We start from the raw sequence: 16,319 nt of genomic DNA on the forward strand, positions 1-16,319 counted from the left end.
TTCTAAAGGCTCATAAACTTTTTCCATAAGTTATTGATAAGGAATTAAACAAAGTTTGACATAATATTTTACTAAAATGTAAATAGATTTTATTTTAAAATCATGATGCTCCTTTTCTATTGTTTTACTCTCATTTCCTGTCTAAAGGTATGAATAACTTTGGACTTAATATAACTTCATAACAAAGTTTTTATTCCTATAGTAGCAGAGTATAAAATTCCAGACGTCTCATCAGACAACTTTGATCTGAAATAGAACATCCACACAAACAAGGAATCTCAAATTTTCTTCTTCTGTGATCTAAAAGGGAGAGTGTGACCTGGCATGGACAGTCAGAACAAACATGCAGGCGCTTCTGTCTCCATGTTTCATCACTCTGTTCTTCTAGACAACCTGACGCTGCTGAATAGTTGCAGAGGAGTGTTCCTACCGTATATAGAAAAAACATGATGAGCTTTTTGAGTCTTAATTAACTCTGCCAGGTCTGAAAACATGGGAGAGGAATTTCAAATTGACAAGCTTCTAGATGGCTCCCTGCATGAAAGATCTGCTATAACATCAGTTCTTCCCAGTGCAGAACAAATGCTGCCTTTAACCGTCTTCAGGTCCAGTTGAAGTTGAAGAACCTGAAGGTTTTATTTCAAGTAGCAATACAAGCCAACAACTATGTCTCCTTTAAATGCATGAGGGCCACTGAGACATAATAGCACACAAGCTGCCAGAAGAGCTAACAAGTTTTTCCTACGATTTATTTGCATGTCAGCTACATAGAGAATGTGAACCTCAGGTCTGCTGTAAAACCTGCAGCTTTCAGGAGAATTAATCAGCAGGAGGTTCCTGTTGTACTTCCAACTTCCAAATATAAACTGAGTACACTTTAACTGCATATATTGAATTACTTACATATAAGTGGCATTATACTTATATCCCAATGTATTGAGAGAATAGCATTGTGTTTCCTGTTCTGGTGGACTTTTGTTTCAGGATCTTATTGTGTTTCTGGGTCTAAAAGTGATACAATAGTTTTGAGTTTGAAGCAGTCGGTTCAATATAAATATGTCATTCATGCACCTCTGCTGAGCCAGTCTGTGTGGTTCTAATCCATCATGCTGGTTGAAGGGAACATGAGGAACCTACTTTCTCGGTAAGGGCAGAACAAGGGTGAGGTGGTATGTGGGAACTCGTTGTCATCTGATGTGGTTCCCAGTGGCGGTTTTGACAGGATGTCAGCTGAGTAGCAGGACTTGAGCTCAGTCAGAGAGATGGACAGGTCGCACATTGTGGCATTGGAGCGGATGCAGTGAAGGTTCCTCTTTCTGTCTCCTCCAGCCCTACAGCACAGACCAAACAAAAGTTTGTTACTAATAAAACTGTAACACACACATCCTGATACTTCTATGCAAACTCATTACTTTGTATTGACTGCCATTCACTTTTGTAACCCTATTAGTGTATTCCTAACCCTAATCTTAACCAAAACGTCATTCACATTCCACTAGTTCTAAATCAAACTAGTGGAGCTGAGTTGGTCACTCGGGTAGAGCAGCAAGTTAGAGTTCTAAAGCCTTCAATGAGTAAATCTCAGAGGGAATCATTATGGCTTTTTTAACAGGGAAGTATTCTGTATTTTCCAGGTGCATAGTGCAACTTTATAGCACAATCTATGTAACTATGTTAACTTCAGCTGTTAAAAAAATGTGGTATATGTGGAAGGCCCACTAGCGTCTCTACTTCCTTGGGAGGCTGTGGACAGCTGGACTTGTGGACTGAGTCCTGAGGAGCTTCTATCGCTGTGTGGTGGAGAGCGTTCTCTCCACCTGCATCACCGTGTGGCACAGCAGCTGCACTGCCGCTGAGAGGACGGCTCTGCAGTGGGTGGTTAAAGCTCCACAGAGGATTGTGGGGAGCAGCCTTTCCTCCACCTCGGACCTCTACACATCACGATGCAGGAGGAGGATGCTCCAAATCGTGAAGGACTCCACCCATCCTGCACACAGTCTGCTCCAGCTCCTTCCTTCAGGCAGAAGGCTGAGGAGCATCCAGAACAAGACCACCGGGCTGAGAAACGGTTTCTTCCCTTCAGCCATCAGATTCTTGAACTCAAGCTGCACCTAACACAGCTTCATCTCATGAATTATTTACACACACACACACAACAGTTTTTTAATATACATGTCCATATATCACTTCCTCCCAAAGTCCAAAAACATGACTCTCAGGTTAATTGACCTCTCCAAATTGCCCGTAGGTGTGTTTGTGTGTGTATGGTTGTGTGTCCTGTCTGTCTCTGTGTTGCCCTGCGACAGACTGGCGACCTGTCCAGGGTGACCCCGCCTCTCGCCTGGAACGTTAGCTGGAGATGGGGACCAGCACCTCCCAATCCCACTAAGGGACAAGGATGTTAGAAAATGGATGTATGGATGTCCATATATCACATAAATTACTTTATTATTTGTGTATAAAATTTGTTAATCTGGGACATGAGTCTGAATTTTGAACCACAAACAAGCAAAGGTGATCTGGCAATAAAAAAAATCTTTGAATCCTTGAATCCTATATATATAAATTATGACTTAAAATAAATTTTACTTGAATTTTACCTTGAAATTGGTTCTCTGTCTCTTTAAAAACTCTTAAAAAGTTCTTTCTGATTCTCCACCAGTCATCACAACATGGCTCCTCTATTAACCCTTTAACAGTGGTTTTAGCAGTGCTGCACTGAGACGTTGCTCCTATAATGAGCTCAGCAGACATGCAGATCCATCAGTTTGCTGTTGACAAGTCTGAAGGACCTGAGCTGAGAAGTGATGGAGGAATGTTGGAAACTGCAGCTCTTAAGAACTGTGTATCTGGAAGGTGGTGCTAAGTCCACCAAGGCATTTTGGACAGCTGAATGGTTGCCACTGGAGATTAAAGAATTTTTCAAAAATGCATGGAAGAATCAAAGCGACACTTCAGATATGTTTCTGACATACAACATGATGTAAAGCTCAAAAACATCATGAGCAGGGTTAGATTAAATTGAAAGCGACTGACTTGTGTCACTGCATGATGCTTCACTCCATCAGGGTCTTCAGATTCTTCTATAAATCAGATACAACTAAAGAACTTTCACTTAAAGAAGTTACTGTAGTGACAAGGAAGGTTACCATGGTTTCCACACAGCAAATCCAGCAGACCCAAATTAACTCTGTCAGATTTGATTTCAACACTTTTAAAGTGTCTGTATGGGTCCACACCAGAAAATGTTAATTTAACTCTTTTTGGAGAGTGTCAAATACCAAATCTGTCTGGTCATCTAACATTAACCCAGTGTTAAATCTTAAATATTAACTCTCCCAGAGTATTTTTTTTTAATTTTATAAGAGTTATTTTTAATTAATACTAGATAGATATACTTTTTATTATTTGAACTTTTAAAAATTATTTGGAAAATAAAGATTTAATAAAGAGGCAATAATTTTCTGAGATGCATTTATTTCAAAACATGCACCATAATTAGAAACAGGGGGGTAGAGTTAACCTGCCCTGACCCTTAGAAAACATGTAACAACGTGGAATAACGTACGTTCATGTTACACACGTCGCTTTCATTCATATATTGCTTATCAAAAGGTCTGACTGTGCAAAAAACAGTATGGTTACTACATTTTTCTTCAATACAACATGTATGAAATTAAAATTGGAGTTTGGCCGGGGACACCAATACGTACTGCGCTGGACAGTCTTGAGTAAGACAGCCAGTTTTGGTCTCTGGGTCATAACAAACAAAAAACATAAGGATGAAAAATGGAACAAAGGAATACATTTTTATGGAGTTTTAGAAATATTAACACTTAACCATTTTTGGAGCATGAATCTTCAAAGAAGCCATGGAGGGGTGGGGAGGCGAGAGTGACCGATGCTGATGACTGGAGATTCATCCTCAAGCAAAGTGGTCTTAATATCTAGAATGACAGTCAATGACAGTGCAACAGGCCCAATGCACACAAACTATCTGAGTAAAACAAAAGCTCTGCCATTTCCAACAATACTAGAATCACCAAGCTACGTGCAAAACTCACTGAACCAGCAGCTAAAGAAGATGAAAAAAAAGCTAATTTCACAAAGCTAAAAGCATAAATTCAGTCCTACCTTTTTGTGTCATGTTCATAATCCATGTTAGAGTAAATATTTCCACACTCGTGATTTCTCACTATTTTCAACTTTTCAGTCTCCATGGATACTGCCTATATACTCAAACTGTTATTAATTGCAAATAATACTTATAGCAAGATATATGTTGGAGGGGAAAAAAAACAAATAAATAAAAAAAGAGAGAGAAATTTGTAATTGCACACAATGGTGCCAAAATTTCCAAAAATGGCATATTTAGAATGTTCACCTGGAATTTTATCAACCAATTCCTTTCTAAAATGTCTGTGCTTCATTTTTTTGGAATGAAATTTGATCCAGTAAGTGGTCAGAACCTGTATTGTAGGTTCTGGGTTTCCACTGCATGTTTTAAGGAAGATCCACAATATGTAATGTATTTTATTACAATTTATTATTTTTATTTTGTACTTTTTGTGCCACTGTGTGCCATATGCATTTGGAATACAAATGTTGATTTTTAGACCTTTAAAATATTCTCTGGAATATTACCTTCATTTTGATACCTGAACCAGTCAAATACACCTTGTAGTTCCTGAGATATATGGAAGTCGTTTTCGAGAACTGCCCAGAAAATCTACAAAAAAGATGCTTGGTTAGCTAAGAGCTACTAAAGCCAAATAAATTAAATCTCCCCTTTGTCCTGCTGCACAGTGCAGCGAATTTAACTCATTGTGCAGGGCCTGTCCAAGTTTGCATGAAGCCTTGAGCAGAATTTTACTTAGAGGCTCCTCTTCTTGGTAAGAACATCAGCAGCACTAACAGCTTTTCAACATGGATTTAGTCAATTCTGGGAGGAAGGGGTAGTTTAATTGACCAATCTAAAAAGTAATAATTGTAGTTTAGTAAGATGTATTTGTGAACAAACAGAGATCAATGTCAAAGATTAAACTCATAGCATCAGATTGTAGCTATGGTAACAAAACAATCTAATTGTGAATATTGTTCTTTGAACCTTTACAAAGTAAACTTGTTGTCTCTGACTGTCGGGTGGAGCTGACAGTCAGAATCACAACTCGCTTCAACATTTGTCTTATTTAATTAGTACAAATTGTAATCCATAATTTATTATTAATTAATAAAGCCGAGCTCAATCTCTAATGAGGCAATGAAGAAACTTTTCACACAAGTTTCTTTACTGACATGCTTATTTCTAATCGAGTCTGAGAATTTATTAACTAAATAGCCCAACTTTACAGCTGAATTATTCTGTGTCGGGTGGAGCTGACTGCTCCACCCGACAGTCAGCTCCTAATGTTAACATTTAAATCTTTTAATGTATGTATGCTGAAACCATTCAATCAAATTTAGCAGCATTGATCATCTCAATAAACAAATGTTACATTTACATGTCTGTGGTCTGTGTTAAAATATTAGCATTTATGGGGCCCCTGAAGCCCTGGGGGGCCTGATGGAGCCACTGACTTAATTTAGATTAAACAAAAGTGCAAATAATTGATATTCATTTTAATTGTATTTTTTTAATTAGTTGTTTTTAAGTTGTGGATTTAACTATCGTTTCACTGGCGATGTTTTCCTGTAGCCCATAATTATCCAGTAATATTTTTACATTTCCTGTCTACTTAGCATCTTTTAATAAAAAAAATAAAAAAAAATAAAAATACGGTGGACTGCCGGGCTTAGCAAGTTTTCTGAGGGAGACCTTGCAATTTGTTATAGAAATAGAGGGCCCCAAAATTTATTTCGCCTAGGGCCCAATGGGCCAGCACTGCCTCCCACAGGGGGGGGCGATAAAAGCATGGTGACCTGCCAGGCTTATAATACACTGAGTAAAATCCTGCTGTTAAATAGACTCGTTTATTTTATTCAACCAAAACGAAAAAACAAACTACCTGAAAATACACGGACCCAACATGAGAATGATCGGCAATCACAGATCAGACACTTCTTCACGGAAATTGGCCGTTTATGATCGGTGGCCAATCAATCGGCCCTCTAGTCCAAAACTGACCGTTAGGTTGATTGATCTCTCTAATGGCTGTTTGTCCTGTGCAGGGTCTGAACTACATATTATTCAGGTGGATGTGAACACATAAATCGGTGCTCCCCCCACCGGTGAAGGTGAAGGAGCACACGTGCTACATTTCTCAGGTGGATGTGTACACAACATACGCTCACTCTACCTGCCCCCCACCCCCTGCCCCCCCACGCACTTTTTGTGCCAGTGCTGCCCTGCGATGGTGACCTGTCCTGGGTCACCCCGCCTCTCATTTGTAGATAAGCCCCAGTGCCCCTCCCTACGTGGGGAGGTGATGAGGAATGTTAATTCTGACTGAAATTCACGTCATGTACTAGCAATATTATTAAAATAATATAAATAATGACTGCTGCCCCCCAAATATCCTGTGTGGTATTTTGTATATAAGTATTTATCAGTAATAAAGCCAACAAATGTAATTTGTTAAAACTACAACAGATACTCGTTTCTTTCTAAGTACACACAGAGAAGTTTCAATCAATCAACAAATTCCATGTATTTTTTTTACATTAAATTAGTTTTTTTTATTTTATTTTATTCAGACATTGAAGAGATGTTTGCATTAGAAGAACAGCAAGAGTAACAAAAAAAAATCTTAAAAATGCATAAGTTTGGTAGACAGATATAAAGAGAAGCTCTTTTTAATGCCTAAGTTTGTTTTGGAAGTTTTTTAAAGCAGCATTTATAAAAACATCTAGAAGACGTTCAAGAACCTTCATACAACATTCTGAAGTATGCACTTTGTCTAAGAAGAAACAAATTAAAATTTAATAAAATAAAAAAAATAACAGTCATAAAAGTTTTAAAGATATAAAAACTAAATCAAGTGAGATGACAGCAAAAAAAGAAAAAAAAGAAAAAAGAAAATTAATTGAGAACGAATGTTCAGAGTGAATGTTCAGACAATGTTTGCTGAGCGTCAGGTCCAAACATTCGACGTTCGACTTTCAGACGACGTTCACAGACGTCTTGCAAACATTTGCTTGTTAGCTGGGCTGTATGTATTTATGAAACTTTCAGTATTCATGTTTTAGTTCTAACAAATTGCATTATATTTATTTCATAAAGATTTAGTCAACTCTTGATGCGCTTTTTGTAAAGCTATTTTCCGTCTTCATATCACTTTACAAATATTTATCTGCTTCTGGGATTTTTTCTGGCCCCTCCTGAACTAAAAATGTCTGGGGCCAACATTCTTGTAATGGGGCATATTTGTAAAGAGGATTAGCTCCATCATCAGAGAACACAAGACATGCTGCAAGTTCAGAAACATTCTGGTACTTACACAAAAAACTCCACAGTGTATGAGTAATCCGCAGAGGGCTGGGGTCCCCAGCTCAGGACAGTTTTAAAGTTGGTGGAGCTCCAAGTGACATTCTGAGCCCGGGGATATGAGTATGCAGCCCCTGTTGGTTGAACAGGTTTTAGTTAGACTTGTTTTCAGGAGTCAGAAAATGTGTTAGAGTATTCCATCTTTTACTGGAAATGGGACTGAAAGTTTAGATTGAATTTTTGTTATTATTCATTTAATTACTAATCTGACTATGTGCTGATCCAGGAGTGAATGCTTCAAATCAGTGACTTGATGGAATCTGCTGGGTTTCCAAAGAAAGAAAGCTTCTTAAACCATTTCAATAATGAACTGAAATTCATGCACTGTTCAATAAAGGGAGATATGATTGGACTGAACTGATGCCTTGTATTTTATTTAAATATACTCAACTGAATTTAAGTTTTAACATCAAGCATTTATTTTAATGCCGAGGTAATAAGGACGGTCCCAGCTAAGGTTTACCTAGTTAAACCATACCAAGTTTATTTATTTAGCACTTTAAAAAAAAACGTAGCACAACAGAAGACAGAGATAAAAACACAAACATAAGCAATCAATCACAAACTCACAACGAGCTAAATGAACATGAAGAAGGTCGATAAGCAGCGAACTACATGATCCCATTTACACCTTAAATAAGCCTATTGGCTTCATAAACTAAGAAACTAACACTGTCGGAAGCCTTTGACTGCGGAAATATAGATATAGAAATATAGATATAGATGTGCAAATCAGCACATAAGTGGAACGATAAGCCACTGAAAGATGAAGTATTCTCTCTGATCATTTTATTCAGCTTGACTAAACCTTAGATCTAACTGGAATTTCATGAAATAACTTTTTCCCGCAGACCTGACCAGAGAATAACTTCAAATCAAAGATCAGAAACATCTTCCAAACTGAACTCACCGGACGCGCAGTGTGTGGAGAGCAGGACCATGAGGAGAGATGTTTGGAGCTTCATTCTGTCAAATACAAAGAAACAAAGTCCAGTTCAGCTTGTCGGGGTTTATCCTGCTCTTCCTCCTCTTTTATTCTCTCTTACAATACTGAGTTCACCAGAAAGCGCCGCTTTTAGAGCTGAGTCTCGGCGCGGGGTTTGACCAAATAAGGGCTGTCCGGCTATGACGTCAACATACTACATTTATGGCTGCGTACTGCACTGATTACGTCATCCATACTAGTGTAATCTGGTGCACAATACAGAGCTGTCATGGAAAAGGAATGCTCTCCTTTTATCATTATTATTATTATTATTATTATTATTATTGCACCAATCATGTTGGCAGAATGTTGGAGAAAGATAAAATAAATCTTTATTGTCGTTGTCAGTCTTCTGCAAGGTGCAGAGAAACGGTGTGAAGAATTAAAACGATGCTCAGAATAAAATTTGTGTATAAAAAGTACAACTATAAATTATGAATTTCTTTCTTTTCTGTCTCATTGCACTTTAAATAAACACAAAGCAATTTTTATTTTTTATTTTATTCAGTGGAGCATTGTAGGGAAATCTGCAATTCTCCACTTGTGAAAGTAAATCTGTTGGGTTTCTCCTTGGCACTCAGACAATTATCCTGAGTGTCACTCCGTACTCATAAACAGCATAGTACCTGCATATTGAGTTTTTAGCATGTTATGACAGTTATGAGACTGTTTTAAAGCAACAGTGTCTTCAATCTGAAGGCCTCTTCAGATTTGTTGCAAGACTTACAGCTACTGGAAATCTTTCCTGCCACCACACCATCCACAATTACTCTTTGAAGATACAAAAACATTTGAATACAATTCAATTTTATTTATATAATGGGAATTCACCACAAATGTTATCTTAAGGCACTTTGCAAAAACAATTATAAACATATTTCAATTTATCCTAGTTATCAAACAATACAATATGCTCTATTATTCAGTTTCTATCTAAGGAAAGCCAGCAGTTCGGATCTTGTAGCATTCACTCCTTAGGAACGAACACACAGCAACACCAGCTTGCATTGTCTTTTTGTCGTTGTCTGTACAGCAATCCCTCATACCCAGCATGCATGTAGAGATAGTGGAAAGAAAAAACTCCCATTTAACAGGAATAAACTTCCAGCTCAGTAAAAGTGGCCACCTGCCATGACCAACTAGAGAGGAAAGAGAAAATTGCACAAGAAGAAACAGAAGAACTGATGGAGGATTATTTTTGATGTTCATGAAAGTAAATTGTTAATAACAGGAGAGGGAGAACAGTTAAGTGATGTCAACATTATCTCAGCTGATGCACTCCTACAGAAAGGAATCACAGCCAAACAGAATACTAGACCAGGAGTAGCTTCTCCAGAGAGAAAAATAACTGAAGAAAACAAAAAATTAACAGCTGNTACATTTCTCAGGTGGATGTGTACACAACATACGCTCACTCTACCTGCCCCCCACCCCCTGCCCCCCCACGCACTTTTTGTGCCAGTGCTGCCCTGCGATGGTGACCTGTCCTGGGTCACCCCGCCTCTCATTTGTAGATAAGCCCCAGTGCCCCTCCCTACGTGGGGAGGTGATGAGGAATGTTAATTCTGACTGAAATTCACGTCATGTACTAGCAATATTATTAAAATAATATAAATAATGACTGCTGCCCCCCAAATATCCTGTGTGGTATTTTGTATATAAGTATTTATCAGTAATAAAGCCAACAAATGTAATTTGTTAAAACTACAACAGATACTCGTTTCTTTCTAAGTACACACAGAGAAGTTTCAATCAATCAACAAATTCCATGTATTTTTTTTACATTAAATTAGTTTTTTTTATTTTATTTTATTCAGACATTGAAGAGATGTTTGCATTAGAAGAACAGCAAGAGTAACAAAAAAAAATCTTAAAAATGCATAAGTTTGGTAGACAGATATAAAGAGAAGCTCTTTTTAATGCCTAAGTTTGTTTTGGAAGTTTTTTAAAGCAGCATTTATAAAAACATCTAGAAGACGTTCAAGAACCTTCATACAACATTCTGAAGTATGCACTTTGTCTAAGAAGAAACAAATTAAAATTTAATAAAATAAAAAAAATAACAGTCATAAAAGTTTTAAAGATATAAAAACTAAATCAAGTGAGATGACAGCAAAAAAAGAAAAAAAAGAAAAAAGAAAATTAATTGAGAACGAATGTTCAGAGTGAATGTTCAGACAATGTTTGCTGAGCGTCAGGTCCAAACATTCGACGTTCGACTTTCAGACGACGTTCACAGACGTCTTGCAAACATTTGCTTGTTAGCTGGGCTGTATGTATTTATGAAACTTTCAGTATTCATGTTTTAGTTCTAACAAATTGCATTATATTTATTTCATAAAGATTTAGTCAACTCTTGATGCGCTTTTTGTAAAGCTATTTTCCGTCTTCATATCACTTTACAAATATTTATCTGCTTCTGGGATTTTTTCTGGCCCCTCCTGAACTAAAAATGTCTGGGGCCAACATTCTTGTAATGGGGCATATTTGTAAAGAGGATTAGCTCCATCATCAGAGAACACAAGACATGCTGCAAGTTCAGAAACATTCTGGTACTTACACAAAAAACTCCACAGTGTATGAGTAATCCGCAGAGGGCTGGGGTCCCCAGCTCAGGACAGTTTTAAAGTTGGTGGAGCTCCAAGTGACATTCTGAGCCCGGGGATATGAGTATGCAGCCCCTGTTGGTTGAACAGGTTTTAGTTAGACTTGTTTTCAGGAGTCAGAAAATGTGTTAGAGTATTCCATCTTTTACTGGAAATGGGACTGAAAGTTTAGATTGAATTTTTGTTATTATTCATTTAATTACTAATCTGACTATGTGCTGATCCAGGAGTGAATGCTTCAAATCAGTGACTTGATGGAATCTGCTGGGTTTCCAAAGAAAGAAAGCTTCTTAAACCATTTCAATAATGAACTGAAATTCATGCACTGTTCAATAAAGGGAGATATGATTGGACTGAACTGATGCCTTGTATTTTATTTAAATATACTCAACTGAATTTAAGTTTTAACATCAAGCATTTATTTTAATGCCGAGGTAATAAGGACGGTCCCAGCTAAGGTTTACCTAGTTAAACCATACCAAGTTTATTTATTTAGCACTTTAAAAAAAAACGTAGCACAACAGAAGACAGAGATAAAAACACAAACATAAGCAATCAATCACAAACTCACAACGAGCTAAATGAACATGAAGAAGGTCGATAAGCAGCGAACTACATGATCCCATTTACACCTTAAATAAGCCTATTGGCTTCATAAACTAAGAAACTAACACTGTCGGAAGCCTTTGACTGCGGAAATATAGATATAGAAATATAGATATAGATGTGCAAATCAGCACATAAGTGGAACGATAAGCCACTGAAAGATGAAGTATTCTCTCTGATCATTTTATTCAGCTTGACTAAACCTTAGATCTAACTGGAATTTCATGAAATAACTTTTTCCCGCAGACCTGACCAGAGAATAACTTCAAATCAAAGATCAGAAACATCTTCCAAACTGAACTCACCGGACGCGCAGTGTGTGGAGAGCAGGACCATGAGGAGAGATGTTTGGAGCTTCATTCTGTCAAATACAAAGAAACAAAGTCCAGTTCAGCTTGTCGGGGTTTATCCTGCTCTTCCTCCTCTTTTATTCTCTCTTACAATACTGAGTTCACCAGAAAGCGCCGCTTTTAGAGCTGAGTCTCGGCGCGGGGTTTGACCAAATAAGGGCTGTCCGGCTATGACGTCAACATACTACATTTATGGCTGCGTACTGCACTGATTACGTCATCCATACTAGTGTAATCTGGTGCACAATACAGAGCTGTCATGGAAAAGGAATGCTCTCCTTTTATTATTATTATTATTATTATTATTATTATTATTATTATTGCACCAATCATGTTGGCAGAATGTTGGAGAAAGATAAAATAAATCTTTATTGTCGTTGTCAGTCTTCTGCAAGGTGCAGAGAAACGGTGTGAAGAATTAAAACGATGCTCAGAATAAAATTTGTGTATAAAAAGTACAACTATAAATTATGAATTTCTTTCTTTTCTGTCTCATTGCACTTTAAATAAACACAAAGCAATTTTTATTTTTTATTTTATTCAGTGGAGCATTGTAGGGAAATCTGCAATTCTCCACTTGTGAAAGTAAATCTGTTGGGTTTCTCCTTGGCACTCAGACAATTATCCTGAGTGTCACTCCGTACTCATAAACAGCATAGTACCTGCATATTGAGTTTTTAGCATGTTATGACAGTTATGAGACTGTTTTAAAGCAACAGTGTCTTCAATCTGAAGGCCTCTTCAGATTTGTTGCAAGACTTACAGCTACTGGAAATCTTTCCTGCCACCACACCATCCACAATTACTCTTTGAAGATACAAAAACATTTGAATACAATTCAATTTTATTTATATAATGGGAATTCACCACAAATGTTATCTTAAGGCACTTTGCAAAAACAATTATAAACATATTTCAATTTATCCTAGTTATCAAACAATACAATATGCTCTATTATTCAGTTTCTATCTAAGGAAAGCCAGCAGTTCGGATCTTGTAGCATTCACTCCTTAGGAACGAACACACAGCAACACCAGCTTGCATTGTCTTTTTGTCGTTGTCTGTACAGCAATCCCTCATACCCAGCATGCATGTAGAGATAGTGGAAAGAAAAAACTCCCATTTAACAGGAATAAACTTCCAGCTCAGTAAAAGTGGCCACCTGCCATGACCAACTAGAGAGGAAAGAGAAAATTGCACAAGAAGAAACAGAAGAACTGATGGAGGATTATTTTTGATGTTCATGAAAGTAAATTGTTAATAACAGGAGAGGGAGAACAGTTAAGTGATGTCAACATTATCTCAGCTGATGCACTCCTACAGAAAGGAATCACAGCCAAACAGAATACTAGACCAGGAGTAGCTTCTCCAGAGAGAAAAATAACTGAAGAAAACAAAAAATTAACAGCTGAAGGAACAGCAAATAATGCAAATTGGAGAGTTGTAGAAGAAAATGAGAAAAAGTGGTCAGAGGACAATTTTTCCAGTAGCTTTTCTGCAGAATACATAAGTAGCACAGGATAACATAAGCTATACTAATAAACTTTATCAAAAAGGAAAGTTTTAAGCCTAGTCATTAAGTTTAATATCTAAAATTAATTACATTATTTATTCCTTTACCATCATTATTACTGTTGTTGTTGACTGTAGCAGTAGCACTGGTCACAGTACATCAGTGACTAAAAACATTAGTAGTTTCACATTCCAACTATCAAGAGTGGAAACTATAAGGTTTGTCTGGCAGCTGGTATGACCATAGTCATGTCTATGGGTATGACCAGGACAGGATCTGATTGGCCACGGAGTAAACTCTGGAGTGCAGCCATGTTTTCAGAACATCTAGTAGCCAGCCAGAACCGGGACTGAAGGGGAAGAGGAAGCTGGGGGGGTCATATTGTGTGTAGGGTGTTTTCAGTCCAGTATTCTATTAGTCCAAACTAATAGAAAAACGTCTCCCCGCTCCCTCAGCAAAAACCGTACCATTACAATACAGTTTTGGAACAGTGGTAATTATGTAAAATTAAATTATTGACCAATATAAAAGATACATTTGTTTAGTTCTCTCTTGCATCTTGACAGAACTGACAGAAACCAAACTGTTTATCCAGGAAGAATACATGTTTTATATCTGAAGGCATGGGCAATTTTCTCAAATATTTATAGAAATCAGGAAAGAAAAAAGAGCACCATTTTTGTGGCAGGTCCAGCAATGGAACAGTCTGGTTTTGTGGACATGACTCAGTCCATAGTAATGTTGCCGACAGGAGCATCACTAGCTGCAGTGGCTAGTGATGCAGTGTTCAAATATGGAGAAATCATTCAACAGCTAAAATCTGACACCGCTCCATTTTTGTTTACATTTTGTGGAGAAGGAAGTTGCACTGGTCTTCTCCAGAAGTTTTGTGTTGATTCCCTACACTGTAAAAAAGAAAACGTGGATTTTACGGTAAAATGGGGACAGATGGGGTTGCCAAAATTCCACCTTTAAGCAAAAAACAGATTTTACCTGTAATTGTTTTTTACGGTTGAATTTCGGCAACCCCGGCTGCCGGCGTTTTACCGTAAAACAAACAAAAAAAGATTTTACCTGTATGTTATAATGGAGTCTAATTTCTTGATCCACATGCAGAACACCAGGCGGAGAACAGAAATCAGTTAAATAAGTTTATTGTAAACACAAAATAATGATCAACAATCGGGATCTAAGGAAAGTCTGCAATCTGGATCACCGGAGCACTGGGAGGTAAAAAAAGAGAGATGGTGAGTTCAGGGATTGTGGAAAACGGCAGTGTCAGACTAAACGGACTGGTCTTACATGGGTGGAGGTAGATCTTGTCTGTAGGTAAGAATCACTATGGTTACTGGGGTTTGGTTCAGGTGGAGGGTTGCTGCTTCACCGACGAAGAGACTACGGTGGAGGGTGGACAGGTAAGCTTTAGATCACAGGAGGTGAGGAGCGAGTGAGACTGACGACAGGGTATCCTGGTATTGGTATCCAGGGTATTTGGTTTCCTGCGAAGATGTCAGTGGAACTCTGGCAACCAGTGGGTCCACAGCATCATGAGGAATAACCTGAGGAAGAAGGATCACTTGAGGTCCACAACAGGCAATCACAGTGAGAAGCTTGGAGGGCTGGAGTACCAAATACTGGCTAACACAATGGAGCTGAAGTGTCTGCAGCTCCGTCCTCATATACTCCTCCAGATGATCTGATTAATTGCAGCTGTGCAGGAATCCCGGAACCACGGCAACGCCCTCAGGAGGAAACAGTCTCTTGGCACCCTCTGGTGGTAAAAGAGGGGGAAAGCTGCAAAAAGGAACCGTTCCAACAACCTGGGTTCTCAACGCCGTAAATTGTTTTTAAGGTGGAATTTCGCCAACCCCAGCTGCCGGCATTTTACCGTAAAATCTAAGTTTCTTTCTTACATTGTGGGGTTGCCATAATTCCACCGTAAAATTACAGTAAAATGCTGGCTGTGAGTATTTTACTGTATTTTATAAAATACGGCAAAGTTCTGTCGACCAAAACTTCCAGTATTTTCTAAAATACGATAAATGTCTGTCAACCACAGCTGCCAGTATCTTACCGTATTTACTAAAATACGGTAAGATACTGGCAGCTGTGGTTTTCCCTTAGTAAAATTGGCCATGTAGTTTTGGTAAATTAACGATGCTGACAGAAGTGAAAAATTAGGTGGCATCGCCCTTTACCCAACTTCACCTTCACCCAAGCAGCAGGGCCTATCATACAGTCCTCTAAATGTGACAAGTCTATGGTCGATTTGTCTCTCACAAAGATGGTGGCGTTGGCTGTAGGAGTTTGCCCTGCAATCAGTGGATTAGTTTGATACCTGGTCTTCCTTTGAGATTTCAGTTTGATATATCAAAGTCTTTATAGATTAATTTTTTAAAAAACAAAGTATCACACCAGCATTCTAATCTATGTAAATTACTTTGCAGTCTGGTTTATGCTTTTACATCATAGATATAAACATCAGCAAGGGGTGCTGTGGTGGCGCAGGGGTGAAGCACAACCCATGAATTGAGGCCTTAGTCCTCATGCCGGTGGTTGTGTGATGGATTGAAATTTAGTAAGTTCAGAGGCTGCCTAGTCTGATTTGGCTGAAGCAGTGGTCAGATTCAACCAGCAGGGGGAGTAGCTATAGTGAAGAGCACCGGAACTTCCTCCTTAGATAATAATAAGTGCTGGAACAGAAGCACCGTGTCTGGCGCTTTTATTAAAATTCTCCCCTTCTTCAGGTATGAGAGTATATATATATATATATATA

At 38.0% G+C, this 16,319-nt stretch overlaps 1 protein-coding gene and 1 long non-coding RNA gene across 3 annotated transcripts in view; both read right to left on the bottom strand.

Moving 5' to 3' along the window:
• Positions 1-716: 716 nt before the first annotated feature.
• LOC106939114 (tissue factor-like) lies at positions 717-12,191 on the bottom strand. Of its 2 annotated transcripts, none has more exons than XM_015021412.1 (3): positions 11,986-12,191; positions 11,029-11,149; positions 717-1,331 (listed from the first exon to the last, which is right to left on the bottom strand). In XM_015021412.1, the coding sequence occupies exons 1-3, from the start codon at positions 12,038-12,040 to the stop codon at positions 1,097-1,099; spliced, it is 411 nt and encodes a 136-aa protein (XP_014876898.1). In that variant the 5' UTR covers positions 12,041-12,191; the 3' UTR covers positions 717-1,096. The 2 variants fall into 2 exon arrangements, with proteins under 2 accessions (XP_014876898.1, XP_014876897.1); XM_015021411.1 differs by lacking the exons at positions 11,029-11,149; positions 11,986-12,191 and adding exons at positions 7,437-7,557; positions 8,394-8,595.
• Positions 12,192-12,615: 424 nt separating this feature from the next.
• LOC106939111 (uncharacterized) overlaps positions 12,616-16,319 on the bottom strand; it is a 16,845-nt gene continuing 13,141 nt past the window's right edge. Inside the window, exons 2-3 of the long non-coding RNA XR_001422762.1 lie at positions 15,554-15,558; positions 12,616-12,811 (exon numbers count right to left, since the gene is read on the bottom strand). This is a non-coding gene — a long non-coding RNA (uncharacterized LOC106939111). The remainder of the gene's footprint in view (positions 12,812-15,553; positions 15,559-16,319) is intronic.

This window comes from Poecilia latipinna, unplaced genomic scaffold, assembly GCF_001443285.1.
Source record: "Poecilia latipinna isolate Pla-1442-1.1 unplaced genomic scaffold, P_latipinna-1.0 Scaffold2776, whole genome shotgun sequence".
Lineage (NCBI taxonomy): Eukaryota > Metazoa > Chordata > Actinopteri > Cyprinodontiformes > Poeciliidae > Poecilia > Poecilia latipinna.